This window comes from Leguminivora glycinivorella, chromosome 26 (assembly GCF_023078275.1).
Source record: "Leguminivora glycinivorella isolate SPB_JAAS2020 chromosome 26, LegGlyc_1.1, whole genome shotgun sequence".
Taxonomy (NCBI): Eukaryota; Metazoa; Arthropoda; class Insecta; order Lepidoptera; family Tortricidae; genus Leguminivora; species Leguminivora glycinivorella.
Window position 1 is genome coordinate 5,085,248 of NC_062996.1, and position 21,114 is coordinate 5,106,361.

At 36.5% G+C, this 21,114-nt stretch overlaps 2 protein-coding genes across 2 annotated transcripts; one reads left to right on the top strand and one right to left on the bottom strand.

The window, feature by feature from the left end:
* Window positions 1–3,505: 3,505 nt before the first annotated feature.
* Window positions 3,506–10,103, bottom strand: LOC125239849. The gene is made up of 4 exons (XM_048147573.1): window positions 9,694–10,103; window positions 6,461–6,626; window positions 5,304–5,466; window positions 3,506–4,691 (listed from the first exon to the last, which is right to left on the bottom strand). Exons 1-4 carry the CDS (start codon window positions 9,998–10,000, stop codon window positions 4,320–4,322), a joined length of 1,008 nt encoding a protein of 335 aa, XP_048003530.1. The 5' UTR covers window positions 10,001–10,103; the 3' UTR covers window positions 3,506–4,319.
* A 192-nt stretch (window positions 10,104–10,295) lies between these two features.
* Window positions 10,296–16,053, top strand: LOC125239850 (proteasome subunit alpha type-2). The gene is made up of 7 exons (XM_048147574.1): window positions 10,296–10,422; window positions 10,609–10,685; window positions 10,934–11,032; window positions 11,398–11,554; window positions 13,385–13,540; window positions 14,545–14,641; window positions 15,938–16,053. The coding sequence occupies exons 1-7, from the start codon at window positions 10,382–10,384 to the stop codon at window positions 16,013–16,015; spliced, it is 705 nt and encodes a 234-aa protein (XP_048003531.1). The 5' UTR covers window positions 10,296–10,381; the 3' UTR covers window positions 16,016–16,053.
* The last annotated feature ends 5,061 nt before the right edge of the window (window positions 16,054–21,114 follow it).

Sequence of the window (21,114 nt, forward strand, 5' to 3'; positions counted from 1 at the left end):
ATATTTTCCCGATTTCAATACCGGGATCCCGGAATTGAAATCGCCAATACCGGAATGAATACCGGTATTGGATAAGGTCCGGTATTTGGAAGCCCTAGTCCACACACACTCTTGTTTTTTAAGATTATGAATTTTAAGACTGTCTGTTGCCGTGCCGGCCTAAGACTAAGGTAATCGGTCTCAAGAGACAAACAGTTAAAACATATTGCACAATTTTATTGAGCAATAAAATTGTGTAGGTGACAAAACTTTGATAGGTTATTTTATTTTTGCTATAATTTATTAGAATTCCGTATTTTCTGTCATTAAATTAAGTAAATTAAATAAAATAGGATTCGATTACTTATCGTTTAAAAAATTTTTGACTTGGCAAAAAACCAAGCGTCTGAAACTCTGATCACATGTTGAAAAAAAAGTTGGCGGGAATTGGTTATCTTATGTACCTATTATGTTCTTTCGCTTTACGACAATTTCGTGGTGTAAATTGCCGAGAAAAATATAATTAATTCCTCGCAATCGAAGTAAAAAGCAAAGTGTACAACAGGGGCATAAATTTAATAATAATTATTGAAACCTAGAACGAAACGCGCCGAGCGCGGGAGCGAGCGGGAAGGAACATATCTCCCTCTCGCTTACCCGTAGGTACACCTCCTTACATACTAGCTCATACCGTTCAGGCGGAATGCGGAATTACTGAAAGTACATAAATTTACTAAGTTATAGTGATTTTTTCAATACGTACATAATAAACAGCATTGGTACATCAATTTCCATGAGAAAAAAGTAGATGATGTCATATCTATCTATGAGAACTGAGTGGCGCCGCTGCAGAGCATCCTCTGCAGCGGCGCCACAATAAAAGCCCATTATTTCGTTTCCCGCTATAGGTACAGTCATAAAATTATACGTACATACTGTACGTCTTACGAACATCATTTTAACATATAATTAGTTGAATTTCATTATGGTGGCGCCGCCGCAGAGTAGCACACGAATTTTCTTTTACTCATATGGGAGTGCAAAATCTAGATTTTCCATAAAAGGTTGTGTATATTGTTATTAGTTGTATATATGGATATTGGAAAATCATAATCAGGATAAAGACTAATACTAAGGACCTATAGCCAATAGTACAATAGTTACCATCCGCGAACGATACGCAACCGCACAGGCTCCGTAGCCGAATGGCATTTCTGAGACGCAAAATGCCGTTGAAACACAGCCTGGCTCTGTCGCGCCAATACGCAAGAGCGATAGAGATAGATACATTTCTGCGGCGTTTCGCGTTGCAGAAATGCCATTCGGCTACGGGGCTAGATGTGCCGACAGAAACTTTCCAAAATTACAAAATTTTGAAGGTAGGAAAAATTTACAACACTTCATATTTTTGAGTACTACTTTTTATTGTTTGGTTTGAAAGAACTCAATATTAAAATATGCACGTATTTTTTTATTTAAAAAAAACTATTTCTAAATCGGTTCATCCGTTCGGGAGCTACGATGCCACAGATAGACACGTCAAACTTATGTATAACACCCCGTCGTGTTTGCGTCGGGGGTTGAAAAGGACAAAAAAACGCTCAACTACCATAGTTACGGGGGGCGTTAACTATTGTACTCTTGGCTATAGTAACTACATTACCGACAACTGCTACAATAACTATTGTAATCTAAACTATCATAAATACTACTTAGTCGTTACCGTATTACATGTACTAAACAATACAAACTTATATGCTTATTTTTTATCAAGCAATATAAAAAAGTCTTCTGTTTTAACAGTTTTTTTTTTCAATTATAACGAAATCTTACAATAAAATTGTAATAATTACGCAAAATCTGCTCACATAATTCTTAGACATAAAGAACTAAAATTGTGCAAAATAATATATATTTTGTACTAATACTACGAATCTATTGTTTCCATATAAATCTTAGAAGAAAGTAATCGTAAAAGAAGTTTTTCATACAAAATGTTGAAATTGAAGAGCGTTGGCGGATTTTCTAAAGATTAATATGGAAACTGGGATAGACTACCTATTATTAGTGCTTCTACATTGGCTATGAGTTTTGAGCTAACCTTCGATATAATGTCGTTAATTTATGGTTATTACATACGCAATCAGATCAGGTTAGCTCAGTCGATTTAGAGAGCATACGAAACCTAAAACATTTACAATGCATTTGTAATCCGAACAATTTGTCTCGAACTTTTCTGAGAAGAAAAATCGATAGTAAGTCAATTTTCTAGATCTGGCACGAATGGAACGAATGAGGAGATTCATTAATTCGTTCTATTCGTGCCAGGTTTCGTGAAATGATATAATTATACTGTTTTGTTGAAAGTAGGTATGTATAACAACGACTAAAGTATTGTATCAAAATTTCCATAGTATGGAAATTCAAGTTGCATAATGTTTTGCATCATTGTTTTGTTGTGTTTGAAATCGTCGAAAAAAGATCGGTTTTTCTTCATTATTTTTACTCTATGCAATCAAAATTATTTACTGTATGCAATTCATCTCATTAATGTTTTGAATCTGTAATGGCACTAGAAAGTAGCTAAAAAGGTAAACCCCAAAAGTTACTAAATTGAGTAGTTAAAAGGTGTTTTTGTCCTTTTCTCAGAAATACAGTCAACATGACAGATTACTAGCTAATTCAGGTCTTGAGCGCCGTATAGCGGCGCCACTGTCCATGTAAACCGTATTGCATGTGGCAACTATGCTAACACTTGATATGAGAACAGTTAAGTTGCTATGATAAAAAAATTCTACTACTTCAATTTCTACTATGTTTTTGTCAAGCTGTATTGTGTGTGTGTTGTTGACAGTTTCGGCAGGCGGTTACAGTAGCGCCACCTGGCGTAATAAAATGTCAGTTTGCTTCCACCTAGCAGTTTTTCCTTCTACGATACATGTTGGTGATAAATTGCATATAGTAAAACATTGATTTGATAAATAATCGATATGTGTATATACGCGTTCATAGTGTAACCCCTTAGGAGGTAAGGTTCGGAGGAATAAAATTGAATTTTTATTTTATCATTTGGTTTTATTTCAATATCTGGTTAACAATACACGACGATATGTTATACTTAAATTAGTTACGATATTATAGAGGCAGTTTCTCATTGCTTTATAATTATATGAATGCATTTAACATTACATAGTAGTACATTACGATACAAGTGCGGAAAAAAGGAAATTCGCAACAAAAGCGTTAAATTACAACACCAACGAACAGTGTTTTATCGACACGAGTCACGATATACCTCTTCGCACGTGTATCGTACAACGTTTCTCAGTACACAATATGGTCCATTGTAGTTCCGAGCTGACAAGAAATGTACTGCTTTGCGAACTAGTGCGGGAAAAATCACAATATGTACTAAAATAATAATTTGTGTAAAAAAGGTTAAAATACTATAAATATATTTAATTTTGTATAATAAACACAATTTTTGTTGATAAAAATAAACATGAAAAGATTTTTTTTATACCACGTCGGTGGCAAACAGGTATACGGTCCGCCTGATGGAAAGCGGTCACCATAACCTATGGACGCCTGCAGCTCAAGCAATTTTAATGCAATTTATTCATTTTTAATGCAATTTTTTTTACATATAAACCGCAACGATTTTCATGACTATATAATATCTTAGTACTTATAAACATTACAATTGACGAATTCCTTCAATCCTTAACAGGTTTTTGATTGCTAACATCACTAACTCCTACTTTATGCATTTGACTAGAACACTCAAGGGATAAACGTATACATGGTAAAAAAAAAACCTATTACACTATTTACACTATACAATTTTATATAATCCACTAGTTTTTCCGCTCGCGTTAGAAAGAGACAAAAAGTAGCCCATGTCACTCTCCATCCCTTCAAATATTTCCAATTTTGCCGTGAAAGACTGACAAACTAACAGACACACACACTTTCCCATCTATAATATTAGTATGGAAGTATGGATAACCTAACTTAGGGGCTGTCCATATAGTACGTCACGCAAAAAAAAAACTGTCACGCTTTTTATATTCCTACGCATTACGTATTGCTACAATTGAATTTCCATACATTTTTGTTACTTTCTTCTTTTGTTACCCCAGATAAATAATGGAAAATGGCAACACAATAGGAAAAGTCCGTATGGGAGACATTTACCTATTAGGATTGAATAGAATAGAACGCTTAAATCGTATAGTGTAATACGCTTTTAAATATTGCACTGTTTTATTGACAACATTAGGTATTGAAGTCTTATCCTTTATCAATATGCCAGTCCGGCATCAATACAAGCTACACATCTAAATACAAGGATTCAAGTCCCCCGTCATATTTATATGCGAACAAGTAACTTTCTGCCCACTAGGCACTGCTATACGGAATAATTTTCCCTGTGGCATGCACACACAGACTTTGAACTGTCCGGTGCTAGGTTCTGTTCGATTCAGCGGTAAAGCGATCGGTAAGTTCCTTACCGGTACGTAAACGCCTTCTTTGCCGCTAAGTACGACGGAGCCGTTGATGGATTTGAGGTAGATGTCCTGGTCGGCGGACCAGACTAGTTCCTTAGACTCCATGTGAGTTCCTTCCGAGCCGCGGAGATGGGCCGAGGTGTCGGATTTTAGGTGTAGGCTCTGGTCGGTGGGGGAGGATATGCGTTTGGTTGAGATTTGCTGGAAAATAAAGAGTTTTTTTATGTTTCATTGGATATGTGAAGAAATGGTAGTACTGTAATATACGATCATGACTACATTTTATGATCTTTATATTATGTAGTATATCTTGCTTGATTGCTTTTGACGACCGGTCTGGCGTATTTGGTAGTGACCCTGCCTGCTAAGCCGCGGTCACGGGGTCGAATCCCGGTAAGGGCATTTATTTGTGTGATGAACACAGATATTTGTTCCTGAGTCATGGATGTTTTCTATGTATATAAGTATAATTATATATCGTCGCTTAGCACCCATAGTACAAGCTTTGCTTAGTTTTGGGGCTAGGTTGATCTGTGTAAGGTGTCATGGTTTGTAATAAATGATATTGATTGATTGATTCACAATATTTATTTATTTTTTATTTATTTATGTTGTCCTGGGGAAATAAGAAACAATGTGACGTGATGTTATTAAAAGATATCTGTACAATACAACGTAAGCATTAAGGTTGTTGACGCCATATTCAAATATTCATCTGCAGAAAGCAAGAGTTTCAAGACACGGGGTCCAAAGGATACCTACGAACACACTAGAACTGTTAAATCATCTTGTTTAAAAGCGAAACAGTCTTACCTTGGCGTTTAAATTGTTGACGCCATCCGGTATGTTCATCTCCTGGGCAGCGGTACTGAACACAGTGTCCCCAGACTCGGGGTCCAAAAGTCGCATCGCGCCGACGCCGCGGACAAACACCCCGGAAGCGTTCACGGACAACTTTGTTTCTGTGCGAGATAGTCTGAAAGTCAAAAAGGACATATAACTTTTTACGTGTGCTTTTTATTGGGCATTATTTAGGCCGTTTTCACATTATCCGATCCGATATCGGGTGTCGGAAGGATTTCAATAGAAAAAATCCAAGATGGCGCCTGTAATGTATGGGATATCGGTCCGACATCCGATATCGGATCGGATAATGTGAAAACGCGCTTAGGTGCTAGAAAGCATCAAGTTAGATACATTTACAAAATAGGTGTATATTGTCACGGCGATCTTTGAATCTAAACTGTATAAAACCAATATTTATCGGTTGAAACAAGTCCCTGTTTTGTCTTGCACACAATACAAGTGCGGAAAAGAAGAAATTCGTAACGAGTTACGAATTCTCTCTTTGTACGTGTATCGTACGACGTTTATCAGTATGGACCATTTGGAGTTTTGACCTGATAAGAAACGTACTTTGCGAACTAGTGCGGGAAAAAACGCCATATGTACTGATTATGTAAAGAAATCACGTAATTAAGCCCTCAGACGTTAGGAAATAAGGAAGATTTTATATACTGTAACGAGAACAACACCGAACGACCACGGGCGCGCCATCTGTTGTAGCTGCGGTGCTTTACTCAGGCCACACGCTCACGCACAGAGCGTACCCCGCACAACCGCATTGAGCGCATCGATCAGCCGTCTAATTCCTACATGCGCCAATAGATGTCGCCCACACACAGAGAATCAGGAAGATAGAACACGCCAACGTTTGGTCAACGTAGAATCACGAGTATCATGACCCCCCGGCGTTGACTGAGTATCGTTGTACTCTCACAGTAAGAACTAGCTTACTGCACGCTCTATGCCTTAACCTTTGCTTAAGCATACGAGTTTCTTCTAGCTAAGTAAACCTACCTAGACATGCTTGCATCCACCCCTGCCAATACCTATTTATCAATTATTCGTCTATTGTAAAAAGTTGTCTCGAAACCTTACGTATGCGAAAGATGCAGTTACCCACTGACCTCGTCTGCAATGTGACCCGCACTGTGCCGTTTTCGCTCGAGATTTCAACAGGCTTGTCCCTAAACCCTTCGAGCAGCCCGTCTCGCTTGTACACGTGTTCCAGCCCAGTGTCGCCTAGCAACTTCACAGCGTTGTGCTCTGGCAGGAGCTCCATGCTTTCCATGCCTGTAACCATCAAGATTAGGCAAAGTTTTTAATAATATACATTATATACCTATACCAAAGACATATATAACTCCGTATAGACAGATAAAGTCTAAGAAAAAAACGTACCTCAGAACCATACAGAAAATGGTACGGTGGCCTAGATAGCGTTACACCTTTGGGGGACGCTCGGCTAGATGGCGCTAATATACATATTTGACATTTTAACAGATATCAAGCTAAGAATATGGGCCAAATTGTGAAAATTGAGGTTCAAAAGTTTTAAGCCTGTGTCGAGAGATGGAGATGGCAGTAACTTTATAACACATCCTCTTTGTTTATCATTGTTTTTATTTATTTATTTATTGTTATTATTGACAGTAGGACAGTAACTCTGCTATAACACTCGATCCTCGTTTGTTGTAAGTGTTTGCAAGAGGTACAGTTTTATAAACGCATCATTGCCATGCATCACGAGTCGATGATAATATAGGTTGATACGACCGAGGCATTATCAACATTTATAGGTTTAAAATAGTTTCTGTTTCACTAGCTCAAGACACCATTAATTGGGAACAAATTATGGGACGCGTCACACGGACGCGGCTGATGACCTTGACTGATAAGTGTGTATGTCACGGACGACGGCTGATGACCTTGACTGATAATGGCTGCCGCTCACCGTGTAGACCAATGTCGTGTCGTTAGGCCGATAGTCCATTATCATATGTTTATCATAGAAATATGATCATAAGTCTGTTTGCTCCTTTTTTCTCCAGTGTGAAGAAAAAGGATGGCATGCTGCCTATGTACATATTTCTATGACAAACATATGATAGTGGGCTATCGGCCTTAAAACCATCTTAACCCTTAAATGCATGATTTTTTTCTTTTAACTAGAAATTAATAATGTGATAGACAATGGTTTTCTGAGTCTAGGAAAAATAATAAAAAAATATTTAACATCGATTTTAATACTAAATCAGTGTTAGAAGTAAAATAGGCTAAATCTTACTTATATAAATATATAATTACTAGTAAAATTTATAAGAAAACTTTTACTACTATTAAAAAGGTACACTATTTGAGAAACCCCTATGATAAAATGATTAAACATAAAATAGTTACTAACTCTGAAAAAATCTGCCTGAATCATGTACTAAAAATCACCATCATCCAGTTTTTTCACACTTTTCCGCCATTTTTTCTTAAATAAAAACATTATTTCCAACCATTTAAGAAAAAATAGCGGAAAAGTGTGAAAAAACTGGATGATGATCCTACAGATCTAAGAAAAATAAATAAAAAGGTCCAGCTTATATTTTGGCTAGTTTATTAAAAAATACATGCATTGTAGCCAAATGGCAACAATATGCATTTAAGGGTTAAAACATCCAGCGCGCCAGGTGACGTCCGGACGTCCGTGCGCTCAAGGCCACGTCCGCGGCTTACGTCCGATAGTTATCCAGATCGCGTTCCATAATTTGTTCCTATTTTATACGTGAGTATCAAGAGATGGATCCCCCATTATGGACAGTGAAATAAGTTTAAACTTTTACTTTTAAAGCCAACTGATACGCAATGAGTCAATTTTATACACCATAAATACAATCAGTTTGGGTTATTTTAACATAGGATTGTTTCTTGTAAATTTTGGTTTTGTAAATTGTTCCTTGTCCATTATAGGCTAAGGTAAGGTGACGAACCCAATCATGGACAGTTCAAGAAAAAAATTCGCCAGTTTTTGGTCTACCCAAGCGTGTTAAAGAATGTCCTATCCTTCTTCTACATTTAGCGTATTGCAGAATAGATATTCCTATTGGTTTCTTCATAGTTAACAAATTAAAACTAGGTGTTTTTTCTCCAATTATGGACGGCAGTTCTCCAGTAATGGATCCCCCATTATGGACAGTGAAATAAGTTTAAACTTTTACTTTTAAAGCCAACTGATACGCAATGAGTCACCATAAATACAATCAGTTTGGGTTATTTTAACATAGGATTGTTTCTTGTAAATTTTGGTTTTGTAAATTGTTCTTGTCCATTATAGGAGGAGGCAGTTTTTCGGGCAGTAATGGACACTTGCAAAATAACATCATTTCTTTATATCTTTGGAGCAACAAACTAGTATGTTTTATACCTTATATCATGCTTAATGCAGTAAGTAAAACGCATTCAAGATTACACCGTGCGTTATTTTATTATTATTTTATACATGAACTCATCTCTCTTAGCAACATTACTAAGAATTCGTCTTGATATTTTTTTCAGTAAACTGGTGAATTTTATCTTGTCTCAAAATCCTTCAGAAATAACCGAATTAATTGAAACTTCAAAATTAAACAGCTCTACAACTCTAGTTTATGGTACATAGCCGTCAGTTTTTAGAAACGTATTTTAGATACTTATTTTTAAGGATTTGTGTTTTTTTGTCCATAATGGCATCACCGTCCATTATGGGGTATTTTACCTTATATTTAATTTGATGATTGCTCCACAAGTCAACAAAACATTTTTTTTTTTTTTCAACCTAAATATACCCGTATAGGTAATCCAACTACGCATAAAAAAATTAAAGAATTATAGATTATTCGAAGTTCGATTTACTAACTTAACAAGGGTTCAAAAGATACCATCCTTATACTATGGTCAGTGTATAGGTAGGCAGGTATAACATGTAATATTCGAAATGCCGGGATGTATTATTGTAAGTTCATTTACAATCCGTTAGCATAGTTTTTAAGTATTTCATGAGTAACTATTGTGCTAGCCGAAGTCAATATTAGTGCGATCTACATAAGTAGGAAGTATAGGAACCTATACATTCGACGCAGCTCACAATGGTAACTCTGCCACTATAACTAACTGTAGCAGTGTGAATAGCTACGCTAATGGTATTTGAAGCTATTGGTACGATGATATTGATCAACATCATAATTAGTTTTTATATAGGTCACTGTGCCTAAGTCATAAAAATAAATATCGATAGGCGCCTGATTGAATAGGAATCTCGCCGCCTTCATGCGAGGAGCTCAAGATGTAAAATATTAAATTGTAAAGGTTAATAAGAGAAAACAGGATAAAATACCTTGTCCAAGTCTCAAAACGGCCAGAATCGTGAATGTTAAAATCAGGTTCCCGATGGCGAGGATGAACAGCAAACACACTAGGGTCCAAAACGCAATTGTCTTCCGCCCTTTATGCACCGACTTAGTAACATCATTCCCATTTTTATCAGAGTAATTCTTCACCCCACTAACATTGCTTTTGTTCCCAAAAACCTGACTTTGGGCGGGTGTTTTAGTGATAAGCGCCTTTTCAGCACGATTCCTCTCTAAAGTACTATCGGACATAGCGTCGGATAGAGGCGAGACGCCACGTAGATTGCTCAACATAGCGACTGTCTGTTTTATTGAAAATACACGCGAAACATTAAATTTATAAATAGACTAATGTTTCCCTAAATTTGACAATCAAATATCGAGCGAAGATACACGCTTTCTATTGGTCAATGTTTGACCAATCATAGAGAAGTACGCATGTTTGGATTCTAGGAATCGGCCAAAATATTAAATCGAACAATCGATTATGGAAAACGAATAATCGGTACAATGGAATCGGAACGCGACCCAAAAAAGTGGACGCCTATTATTGGGCTGTACATTATCTGGCTGTCCATTAGCGGTCACCAAAATTGTCTATGGAAATTATGACTGTCATTTTTCATTACTGCCAACATTCAACCGCAAACAAATTTGACAATCTGCTTTGTAATCATGGCGTCAGAACGTTACAGCTTTTCTCTTACAACTTTTAGGTAAATTTTTATATATTTACGTTTATTTCCTCGCGAATAATCCTGTGATCTCGTTTCTTATTTTTGGCGTCATCGTATTTATTTATGAAGACGTCTGTAAACGCGTAATTTTCAAAGTTATGAGTGCTTCAAGTCATCGCGTTAACTTTGGACAAAAAGTTTACAATTTTCTTATTTCCCTTTCAGCCCTTCAGGAAAATTAGTGCAAATTGAATATGCTCTAGCTGCTGTAGCCGCCGGCGGCACGTCCGTCGGTATCAAAGGTAAGATACAAAAATATTCTTACGAATGAGGTTATGTTGGCGTCTTTAATTCTATACTTATTTTGTTCCTTATATTTATTACGTTTAAAAATTATATACTGTTTATTATGTCCCATTGATTATTTTACTTAAAGATCTTTTACTTAACATATCTCCTAAATTTCCCCATTGTTTTAACTAATTTTGTCATGTCATCTTATCATCAAAATTTGAGTGTGTAGTATAAAATTTGTTTGCATTACTTTCAGCGTCCAATGGCGTCGTGATTGCGACAGAGAACAAACACAAGAGCATCCTGTATGATGAACACAGTGTGAACAAGGTGGAAATGATCACTGGCCATATCGGTGAGTCCCCAAATTGTGTCAATACTAACACATTACTTGATTTCCTTGTTCTAAGTGTAAATACCATCGGACTATTTTTATATCACATGGTGGCAAACAAGTATGCACCCTGTCATCAGGCATCAAGCAGGCAGTCATCATAATTTATGGAAGCTTACGACTCCAGAAGTGTTACTTGTGCTTTGCCGATCCTTCCTGCCCTTTCTGGACACTTCTTGTTAAAAGAACTTTATATTCAAGTATACTAAAAATCCAGCAGGTTGTTGTAAGTTTTAAATGTAATAAAGTCTCAATATATCTTCTTTATATGAACTATTTAATTTCTCTACCATATCAGCTGATAAGTCTACTGTAACTGTTTCCAGGCATGGTCTATTCTGGCATGGGCCCCGACTACAGGCTGCTGGTGACGCAGGCGCGCAAGATGGCCCAGCAGTATTACCTCATGTACCACGAGCCCATCCCGACGGCTCAGCTCGTGCAGAGAGTGGCCACTGTTATGCAGGAGTACACACAGTCTGGGTAAGATTATGCATTATTGAATTCTTATAATGTGAAGTAGTGTGTGTGTGTAGGTTTTTTACAGTATTTTTATTGCTTAATTGGTACTTTCTGAATGAATGGTCCAAAATCATTTCAAAGTTTCTCCCTAGCAAAAGGAATTGACAACGTTTCAAAATTTTCAATGTCCCTAAATCGAAAACCATTTCGAGATATACGCTTGTAGATCACATAAATATTTTTTTTAATTTTTTTTCCGTATTTTTAGTATAAAAAATCATAAAAATAGTTTAAAGGGGAAGTGACGTCAAATAGCTGATTTAGAGCTGCCACTATAAGAAAAAAATCTTCCAGTTGGGATGTCCCTTGAGTTTGACAGTGACACTTATCACAGTTCGTAACAAAGATATTAAAAATTTCATGGCTTAGTCTATGGTTCGTAGTCATTCACTATGGGTTGACAGTGACACTTGACAGTCAAACTGTTTGAGCTGACTGTTAAAACTTTATTTTTTTTTAAAGGTTTTGTCTTTTTCTTAGGTGTATGAAACAACACATGTGACGTCACGAAGCTGCGTCTTGACGTTTGTAACTTACGCTCTTTCTGCTCGAAGTAGTAATAAGAAGGGATTTTCTCATTAAAATAGCAGTTTTTGGAAAAATAAAAAAATACGTGTATCTTTTAGTATTAAGTTCTTTCAAACCAAACAATAAAAAGTAGTAATCAAAAATATGAAATGTTGTCAATTGTCATAGATCATGATCATCACATCAACGACAACTTACAAGGCGCAATCTGCGATTTCTTTTTGTAGCAGATAGTACCTTGTAGCAAAATAATTGCAGGTTGTACCCTATACGTTTTTGTCATCGACATATTTATTTCTGTGGCACGTAATTCGTAGTTTTCTTTTGAATAATGATTAAAAAAAAGAAACTAGTAAGTAGTATTCACTGGATTAAATATGTGCTTGTGCTCTCGTGTGGAACTATGGGCAGTGCGTCGCGAAGCAAGGCTGCTGATTTCAACTACCCTAAATATCAGATAAGGATAGTTCTATGCATGACACTATCCCTAAATTTAACCCTGTACCACTGTCAAGCCTGAAATGAAATAGAAATATATTTATTGCAAGAACATAGTTTTGTTACAGTCAGTGTGGTGTTACATTTAAGGAGGTCCTTATGTTGTACCGTATGATAGGCATGCAATATAAAGCTAACATGCAAAAACAGTTCTATTAAAAACCTAAATAATTTAAAAGTACACTCGCGGACACTAAATACGGGTCACTTTGTATGGAAAGTGACCCTTTTTCACTGTCCGTGACTGTATATCACAATGATAAAGTCTATTAAGATAGTAAGGGAATTATGAAATACAATACAATTTTAGAATTATTGAATTAATTTAGCAGTCAACAAATAATTTAAATTTATTTTTACATTAATAGAAATAACGGAGATTGAGAAAGAAAAAAAAACAATAATAGAAAAATTACACATGTCAAAATTATAAGCAAAAATAATCAATGAGCATAAGCAATTTTCAGACATAAATTCTTGGGTTGAGTAGTAACAGCGCCCCAGCAACCACTTACTGAGGGCATTTTTAAACAATCTCGGATCTTTCCAGTATGGTTTGTGGTAATTTGTTATAAATTTGGATGACCATTGAATATACATTATTTTTGAAAATATTTTTTCTTGCTCTAGGCAAGAATATTTCGTTTCTGTATCTGGTCGATCGAGGAAAAAAGGTACTATGTGCGTTTTATATGAAGTGTGTTCTCTGTATTTTGGTGCTATCATTCTGTCAAGTGTTATATTTTATGTTGTGCACATTTCCAGCGGTGTGCGGCCGTTCGGCGTGTCCCTGCTGATCTGCGGCTGGGAGGGCGGGCGGCCTTACCTGTTCCAGTGTGACCCGTCCGGCGCCTACTTCGCCTGGAAGGCGACCGCCATGGGCAAGAACTTTAACAATGGAAAGACTTTCTTGGAGAAGAGGTAAATACGGAAGACCAGCGCTGTGGCACTATCGGTGCCAGAGCACATGCTGAGTGGTGTCCTCTTGCAACCACAAACCAAACCCCATATAACTGTACTGTTTAGTATGTAAGTGTCATTTATTATTATTTTTTCTTTTTGGTTGCAATAAATGCCTTTTCTTTCTTTCTTTCTTTCTTTAAATATTGTATGGTGTAATGTTGCATTATGTATTAATAGGCGAGACGACTAAAAAAAACTAATTAATCCGTCAATCAGATTATCAAAGAATATTAGACACGTATTTTTTCTTTTTTCTCGTAAATGAAAAATGACGACGGTAGTGCGTTGAAGTTTCGCGTGACGTCACGCCTAGGTTCAATTTTTACTTAGAAGTGACGACACAAGCCCCCACTCTGGAACTTTGATGCTCTATATCTTTGTATTTTTTCATTAGAAAAAGCGAAAAATGTACGGACTAAACAGAATGCCATTTTTTTTATGTAGTCATCATCCCAATTGTAGAAAGCTGATTAAATCGACTATAAGTTCTTTTCAGCCAAGTTTTACGATATCTTTGATTGTTGTTGAGATTATTCTCACATAAATAAATAAATACTATAGGATACAAATAAATAAATAATTTGGTTTGTCAATTAATTTGTCAAAGTAAAACGAAACATGTAAAAAGTTACACAGGGTCAGTTGCCTTCGAGGGAAGCCAGTCCTGTCAAAACGGTGTAACTTGACAGACGTTCAGATGTACTCCCTGAGTAATCACTGGTCAAACATACATACACTTTTGCTTGTTTTCCCAAGGGGTAGACAGAGATCACAGATTTCCGTTTTCTATAACAAACCCTGACAAACCACTTTCGCTTCACACACTTATAATGTTCCTCATACATGCTTGTCAGTTTCGAATACTTTTTGCAATGTGTCCCTGAGAAAAGTTCGCCTAAGTCTTCCACTTATAACTATACAAAAACAAGTTATAGAAAATACTAAAAACACGTTTTGTTCAGATATACTGAAGACTTGGAGCTGGATGATGCCGTCCACACCGCCATCCTCACGCTGAAGGAGGGCTTTGAGGGGCAGATGAATGCTGACAATATTGAGGTATGATTATTTTGTAAAATGTTAACTCTTGAGAATGACCAATTAAAATGCTGGTGAAACGAAGCATTGAGGACCTTCTCTGTGAAAAGCCACAGTTATTAAGTTAAAATAGCCAACAATTACTAGACTGTCTAAAATAATTCTTAGCCCAGTGTTTATCATTATAAATGTCATATTATTTTCATAAATAAGTAAAATTTACTAATAATCCATACTAATATTATAAATGGGAAAGTGTGTGTGTCTGTTTGTTTGTCCGTCTTTCACGGCAAAATGGAGCGACGAATTGTCGGGATTTTTTAAGTGGCTTTAAGCTACTTTTGTCTCTTTCTAACGCGAGCGAAGCCGCGGGCAAAAGCTAGTCTTCTATAAAATGCCAAACATTACAAAACTAAAACAGCGACAGAGGTCAAACCTCTTGAAAATATGGTCTGTAGTGTAGTAGCATAGAGCAATAAGTAACGGAAGAGTTGTAACTCCATACATCAGTAAATGCAACTTATTTGTAGTGACATCTAGCGTCATCCTCGCGTCAACTAGCTCAAATTATCAGTACTGCTACTTGTCAATAGATGTCGCGACGAACGAAGGGTCTAATGCTCACCAATTTTGAGCCAATATTACAATTCCTTCTGTTTGTAATATAAGTTGTAAACGGTTTTAATATTACATTTTTGGCAGACGCAACACTGTTGCCACCTAGTATCGAGTAGTGGTACTGATAATTCACGCTATTTGACGCGTGATTGTCGCTAGATGTCACTAACTATACCTATACAAATAACCCGCATTTACTGATGTAACGGCCCAGCCACGACATTGGTCTAAGCGCGACAGCGGTGAGCGGCAGCCATACGTGCGAATGAAAAGTCCCATCGCTGTGTCTCGCTCCAATGTATGGCTGCCGCTCACCGCTGTCGCGCATAGACCAATGTCGTGGCTGAGCCGTAAGGAGTTACAACTCTTCCCTTATTCCTCTATGGTTATCCCTATCAGAAATCTGAACCCATCCCCCGTTGGACCGTAGCGCGCTTATCGCTCAGGGTCGTACGAGAAGTGTCCCAGACTGACAGCAATACTTACTCAGTTCGGCTTCTACCTGCTGATATTCCTTGGATATTTGAACCAGCTGCTTTTTCCGCCTAAGGTCACTAAAGAAAGGAACAGCGCAGCAAAAGCAGCAGCTATTTGACGCGTGATTGTCCCTAAATAACCCGCATTTACTGATGCAACTCTTCTTGTTTACAACTGTTCCCTTACTTATTCCTCTATGCTAATAACTTTATTTGTGTGCAGGTGGGGATCTGCGACGCGGCCGGGTTCCGCCGCCTCGAGCCCGCGCACGTCAAGGACTACCTCGCCAACATCCCCTAAGATTTATTTATGCTGCATTAAATGAGTTTTATTTCTAATCTGATTTTTGTTTCACCTCATGTAATCCTTACATACATACATATATTAATTACTAGGGCCTATAATAACCCAAAATCGACCTGGCGTCGTCGCTCGGTTCAGCAGGAGCTCAGGGTGCTAGGCATGGGCTGGGAGGAGGAAGTTACCCAAACTGCCCAAGACCGGAGTAAGTGGAGAAATATGATTCGAGCACTACACCCCAGCAGAGGGTAACAGGATGCAAAGAAGAGGGCCTATAATAATGGCCAGAAATTTTCGATATACTTGTAACGTAACACGCATAGAGTATATTGAATAGTATGGTATAGAGTTATCAGTCAAGATTTTCAAATGCAGCGCCATCTATTAAATAAATAAATATTATTATAAATAAATAAATATTATTATAGGACATTCTTACACAGATTGACTGAGGCCCACGGTAAGCTCAAGAAGGCTTGTGTTGTGGGTACTCAGACAACGATATATATAATATATAAATACTTATATACGTACACAAACTACATATATACAGACTATGCCACCCCGTACCACAAAATGCGACTGTCAAAACGAAACTATTGTTTGCAGCGGAAATGGATAGATGTCGCTCATAGTCCCATTTGGCACATATCTATATTTAATAAATTTGCAAGTCTTGTCATCCGATACATCCGTCTCAGGTTTTTCTCTTCAATAATTTGACAGGTGGAACTGACTAACTATTTATTTTTATGCAGGAACATCGAAATGCCTGACACGTAGCGAAAGCTAGATGATACCGAATTTCGGGCAAATTGTCATGGCACGTTATGGTCTCATCAGAAGTTCGTTCGCTTTTCAATCCAGAGGTCACTGGTTCAAGCCTCGGTGGAGACACACGTAAAGATATCCAGTTTTTTGGGTTTTATTATTATTTTATGGTTTTTTATTTGTTTAGATTTTTTTTGCGTAAGTTTTCACGATAATTCTTAATTATTTTGAACGTACATTCCAGAATAGGCAAAATATTACAACCTTAAGTGCGTTTTCACATTATACCCGATCCGCGATATCGGATGTAGGAAGGATTTCAAAGGCGAAAATCAAAGATGGCGACTTAAACATAATATATGCGATATCGGTCAATGAATAAAGGCAAGAAATTGGTTCTAGCTGGGCATTTTCTAGAGATTGAAGACATTATTCCACCATTTGAACTTATGTGCAATAAAGTATAAATAAATCATTGGTTTTTGAAATTGTTGATATGTCATTTTCATAGGCTAACTGTAGGTACTATTGTATATCATTCAGGGACAGGGTACAGGGTTTATAGTAAAATAAAAAGAAACTAGCTATAATAACTTTTAATTATAATATACGTTACAAAAACTTGTTTCATTTACTTGAAAATATTAGAGGTTTACCATATCACAACAAATATAATATAGTCATCAATGCGATGAAATAAGTTCTCAGGAAATTTATTTAAAATGTGATAAGCCTTTAGTGGATGGCCTGCTTCTGCTTTTCTTGTTTTCGTGCTCCTTCATCCCATTGAAACTTCGATGTTTACGCATTTTTGTCAATCTGTTTCGATTTGTACACAGGAGCAGACATGAGGGAACAACTCAAATGATTTTGGAACATACTCGTAACTGGGATTGGCTTCCACATCGGCTTTTCTACCTCCAATAAAGTTTGCATTATAAATTCACCGTAAATTCAATACTTGTAACAAATGATTATGCACTTTAAATAATCAGAGGTTAGATGACACTTTTCTTCTTACGGCAATTATCCACTTAAACGGTGGTTTCGTTTCCACCACAGTCTTGGAAATAGCTAGAATTTAGTCGCTATTTTTCTTGGTGTTATTACAATTCACCATAACAAATTTTACTAGGCCCATATTAAATTTATCTCGAAAATGTTTACTGCAATATGGATTTGACAGCGTAAGTCAGTGACAGGAATGTCAATTTTGGCCATAGTGAGCGCTGGCTGTGATCCTTTTAGTTACCCCCTCCACCCGCTTTGCACCCTGCACCTTTCCAATACAGTACAGACTTGTCATCCCATACATCCGTCTCACGTTTTTCTCTTCAATCATTTGACAGGTGCAACTTACTAACTTAAGTATTTACTTTTCAGCAGGAACATCGAAACGCCTGACACATTAGTGAAAGCTAGATGATGGCGAATTTCGGGCCAATTGTCAAGACACGTTATGGTCACGGTTGAAGTTGGTTTGGTTTTCAATCCAGAGATCACGGGTTCGAATCCCGGCTGAGAGACACAAAGTGAAGATAACAGTTTTTTTTGTGTTTTATTTTAATTTTATGGTTTTTGATTTTTTTTGCATAAGTTTTAACGATAATTCTGAATTATCTTGAACGTACACATTCCAGTAAAACCAAAATATGCTAGGTAAAATATTACAACTCTAAGTGCGTTTTCACATTATCCTATCCGCGATATCGGATGAAGGAAGAATTTTAAAGGCAAAAATCAAAGATAGCGGCTTAAATATATTGGATATCGATATCGGTCCTACATCTGATACCGGATCGGATAATGTGATAACGCACTAAGACGGAAGTATTACTTTCTGATTATTTCATTTTTAGTAGTATAAAAATGTTTTACCACAAACAACTACATAATTTCAGCACGACAGAGTCAGACGGCACTATGATCAGAATGAGACTAAAGTTGTCAAAGTGTATATTATTGGGGAATAAAACAATAATTATATTAATAGGCCAATTTTATTCACCAAATTCTTTGAAAAGTTTATTCATTACCATACTAAGTGTTGGTCCAGATTAATAAAACATGGAATATTGGTAGTTCGGGGTGTAAAAACATGTCAAACCTGAGATATGAAATATTAGTACTTATTTTCCCATCAAATATAATGAATAAAAATAAATCAAACACAAAGTATTAAATAAAAAAATAAAAAAAGATTCACAAAAAAGCAAGGTCTCCCCGGTGAGATTCGAACCTCGTCTGCTGCTCAAGTTATCGCAGCTAAAAAGCAGTATCTTTGACCGCCACACCAAACTTCTACTTAATCAGAGTGACGAAATTAGGTAACTTATAGGTATAATATGAGTAGTAAGTCATGAAGACTTTTCACGACAAATTGAATGAATATTAAATGTTTTGTTACTTCAAAATGCAACGTTGCCAGACTGCTGACTGCAACGTCGCATAACTCTAGTTTGGTCGTAAACTGATTTAGACCTTAGTAAATTATTATTAAAAATCAATTCAGAAATAGAAGATGATGGCTATACGGCGCTTGACTGATGGATGCGTTTTGTTATATAAAAAGAGTAGGTACATATTTCTGAAAATATTTTTATCTTGCTTTAAACTAAAAATCATCTTGATATTCATCAATTATCATCATTTTGATATTTTGATATTCGTATATAATTAATAACCTAGATACAAAAAGAACATAATTAATGATACTTCGATATTTTACCAGTATCGAAACGCAGTAGGTTGGCCATGACAGCCAGTGACAGTACTAGTACTGAGGGCTTACTGCTGTCACCACTGGGTTAACACATTGCGGACATCTTTCTCTTTTACTCCTATCCAGGTATATAGAGTGACATATATAGCCACATAGCGCAAACTCTGGTGTTCGTGGAAAACCTCCTAGCTAGACTTGTCATTCATTCATTGTAAAAATAGTAAAAAGAATTTGACTCTAAAGACTAATGTTTAAGTGATTTTCAGTCTTATGTTAAAGCTGAGTAAGACGTGGATGGCGGCAAAGCTTTTGTAAATACATACATATATTGAATCACGGAATTAAGCAACACAAGGCAATTTTTGTTATGTATTTATATTCCGCGTTTTGTTTAAGCCGTATATTGTATCGTTTTTCATAACAAAATGCGTAGATAATTTACACCTTAGTCTGTAACGTATTCGCAAAGGTTCTTGAGCGAAACCAAAATCGACAATATCCACCTACACTCAAAAAAAATCTTTATTTATTAATTATATTATAAAGCAACATCTGCTGACGGTTTGTAATTGTCGATATTAATATATCTAGACTAACTTTCAATGTGGTACATGCAACTGGACAACTGTCACTGTACATTTGTAATCCTTATTACAAGAGCATAACGTCTATGGTTAGTTAAGACAGAGTATTGCTGTTAGTAGGTACGATGGGTACGATGTTGAACCTTAGGTTACCTTCCATCAATACTAATACTGAAAGACAATTTTTAAACTTATTGCATTACATGTGTCTAAAAAAAATTTCAATGAAATGGGTTGTGAATCTAATATTTAAAAAAATCACTATTTAAAAGGAGATGGTTGAAAAGGGTATAAAATATTAAAAAAAAGAAAAAAAAAAGATTTTCACTACCGAGGATCGAACCCACGACGTCAGGGCCGCGTCCATCGTCTTACGCTACTATAACTGAGCTATTTAAGCGATAGAAATGGTGGCGAAATATTAACTAACTTTCAATCTAGTACATGCATGGCGTTACGAGTCCTAAAATTCATTATATTCTTTTAAAGATTTATGTCTCAAAAGTGACACTTAACGCCATCTAACAGTGATCTCAAGGCAACAAGAAATTTGTAGTAACGCCATCTAGATTTGCCGTGCTTTTAGGCGGTCGCATTTTTTTGTATGGGGTGGACATATCTACTAAATCCATAATCTCTGATACGTAGAAAACATCCATGACTCAGGAACAAATATCTGTGCTCATCACACAAATAAATGCCCTTACCGGGATTCGAACCCGGGACCGCGGCATAGCAGGCAGGGTCACTACCGACTGCGCCAGACCGGTCGGTCGTCGATCTATTATTAAGTTACGACAGCTTTTCATGTGACTTTCCATGTGACTTTCCATGCCTAAAGGTTCCTTATAGAACATGAAGCATGTTGACCCTTTAAACACGGAACGCCACATATTAATGGCGGGATTTCTAAATCTAAAAAGTCGACGGCACTGATATAACATTAGTTAATAGAGAAGAATAAGTTGGAGACAAACGAAAAATCCATAAAAAAAATGATCTGCAGTTTTTTGAAAAATGTC

Excerpts from the sequence above, each read along its gene's own strand:
- LOC125239850 (XM_048147574.1), top strand. The coding sequence starts at position 10,382 with ATGGCGTCAGAACGTTACAGCTTTTCTCTTACAACTTTTAG. Across the intron at positions 10,686-10,933 it reads CACGTCCGTCGGTATCAAAG|CGTCCAATGGCGTCGTGATT; the intron begins GTAAGATACAAA and ends CATTACTTTCAG. Across the intron at positions 14,642-15,937 it reads TGAATGCTGACAATATTGAG|GTGGGGATCTGCGACGCGGC; the intron begins GTATGATTATTT and ends ATTTGTGTGCAG.
- LOC125239849 (XM_048147573.1), bottom strand. The coding sequence starts at position 10,000 with ATGTTGAGCAATCTACGTGGCGTCTCGCCTCTATCCGACGCTATGTCC. Across the intron at positions 6,627-9,693 it reads CGTTTTGAGACTTGGACAAG|GCATGGAAAGCATGGAGCTC; the intron begins GTATTTTATCCT and ends TGATGGTTACAG. Across the intron at positions 4,692-5,303 it reads TCAACAATTTAAACGCCAAG|CAAATCTCAACCAAACGCAT; the intron begins GTAAGACTGTTT and ends TTTATTTTCCAG.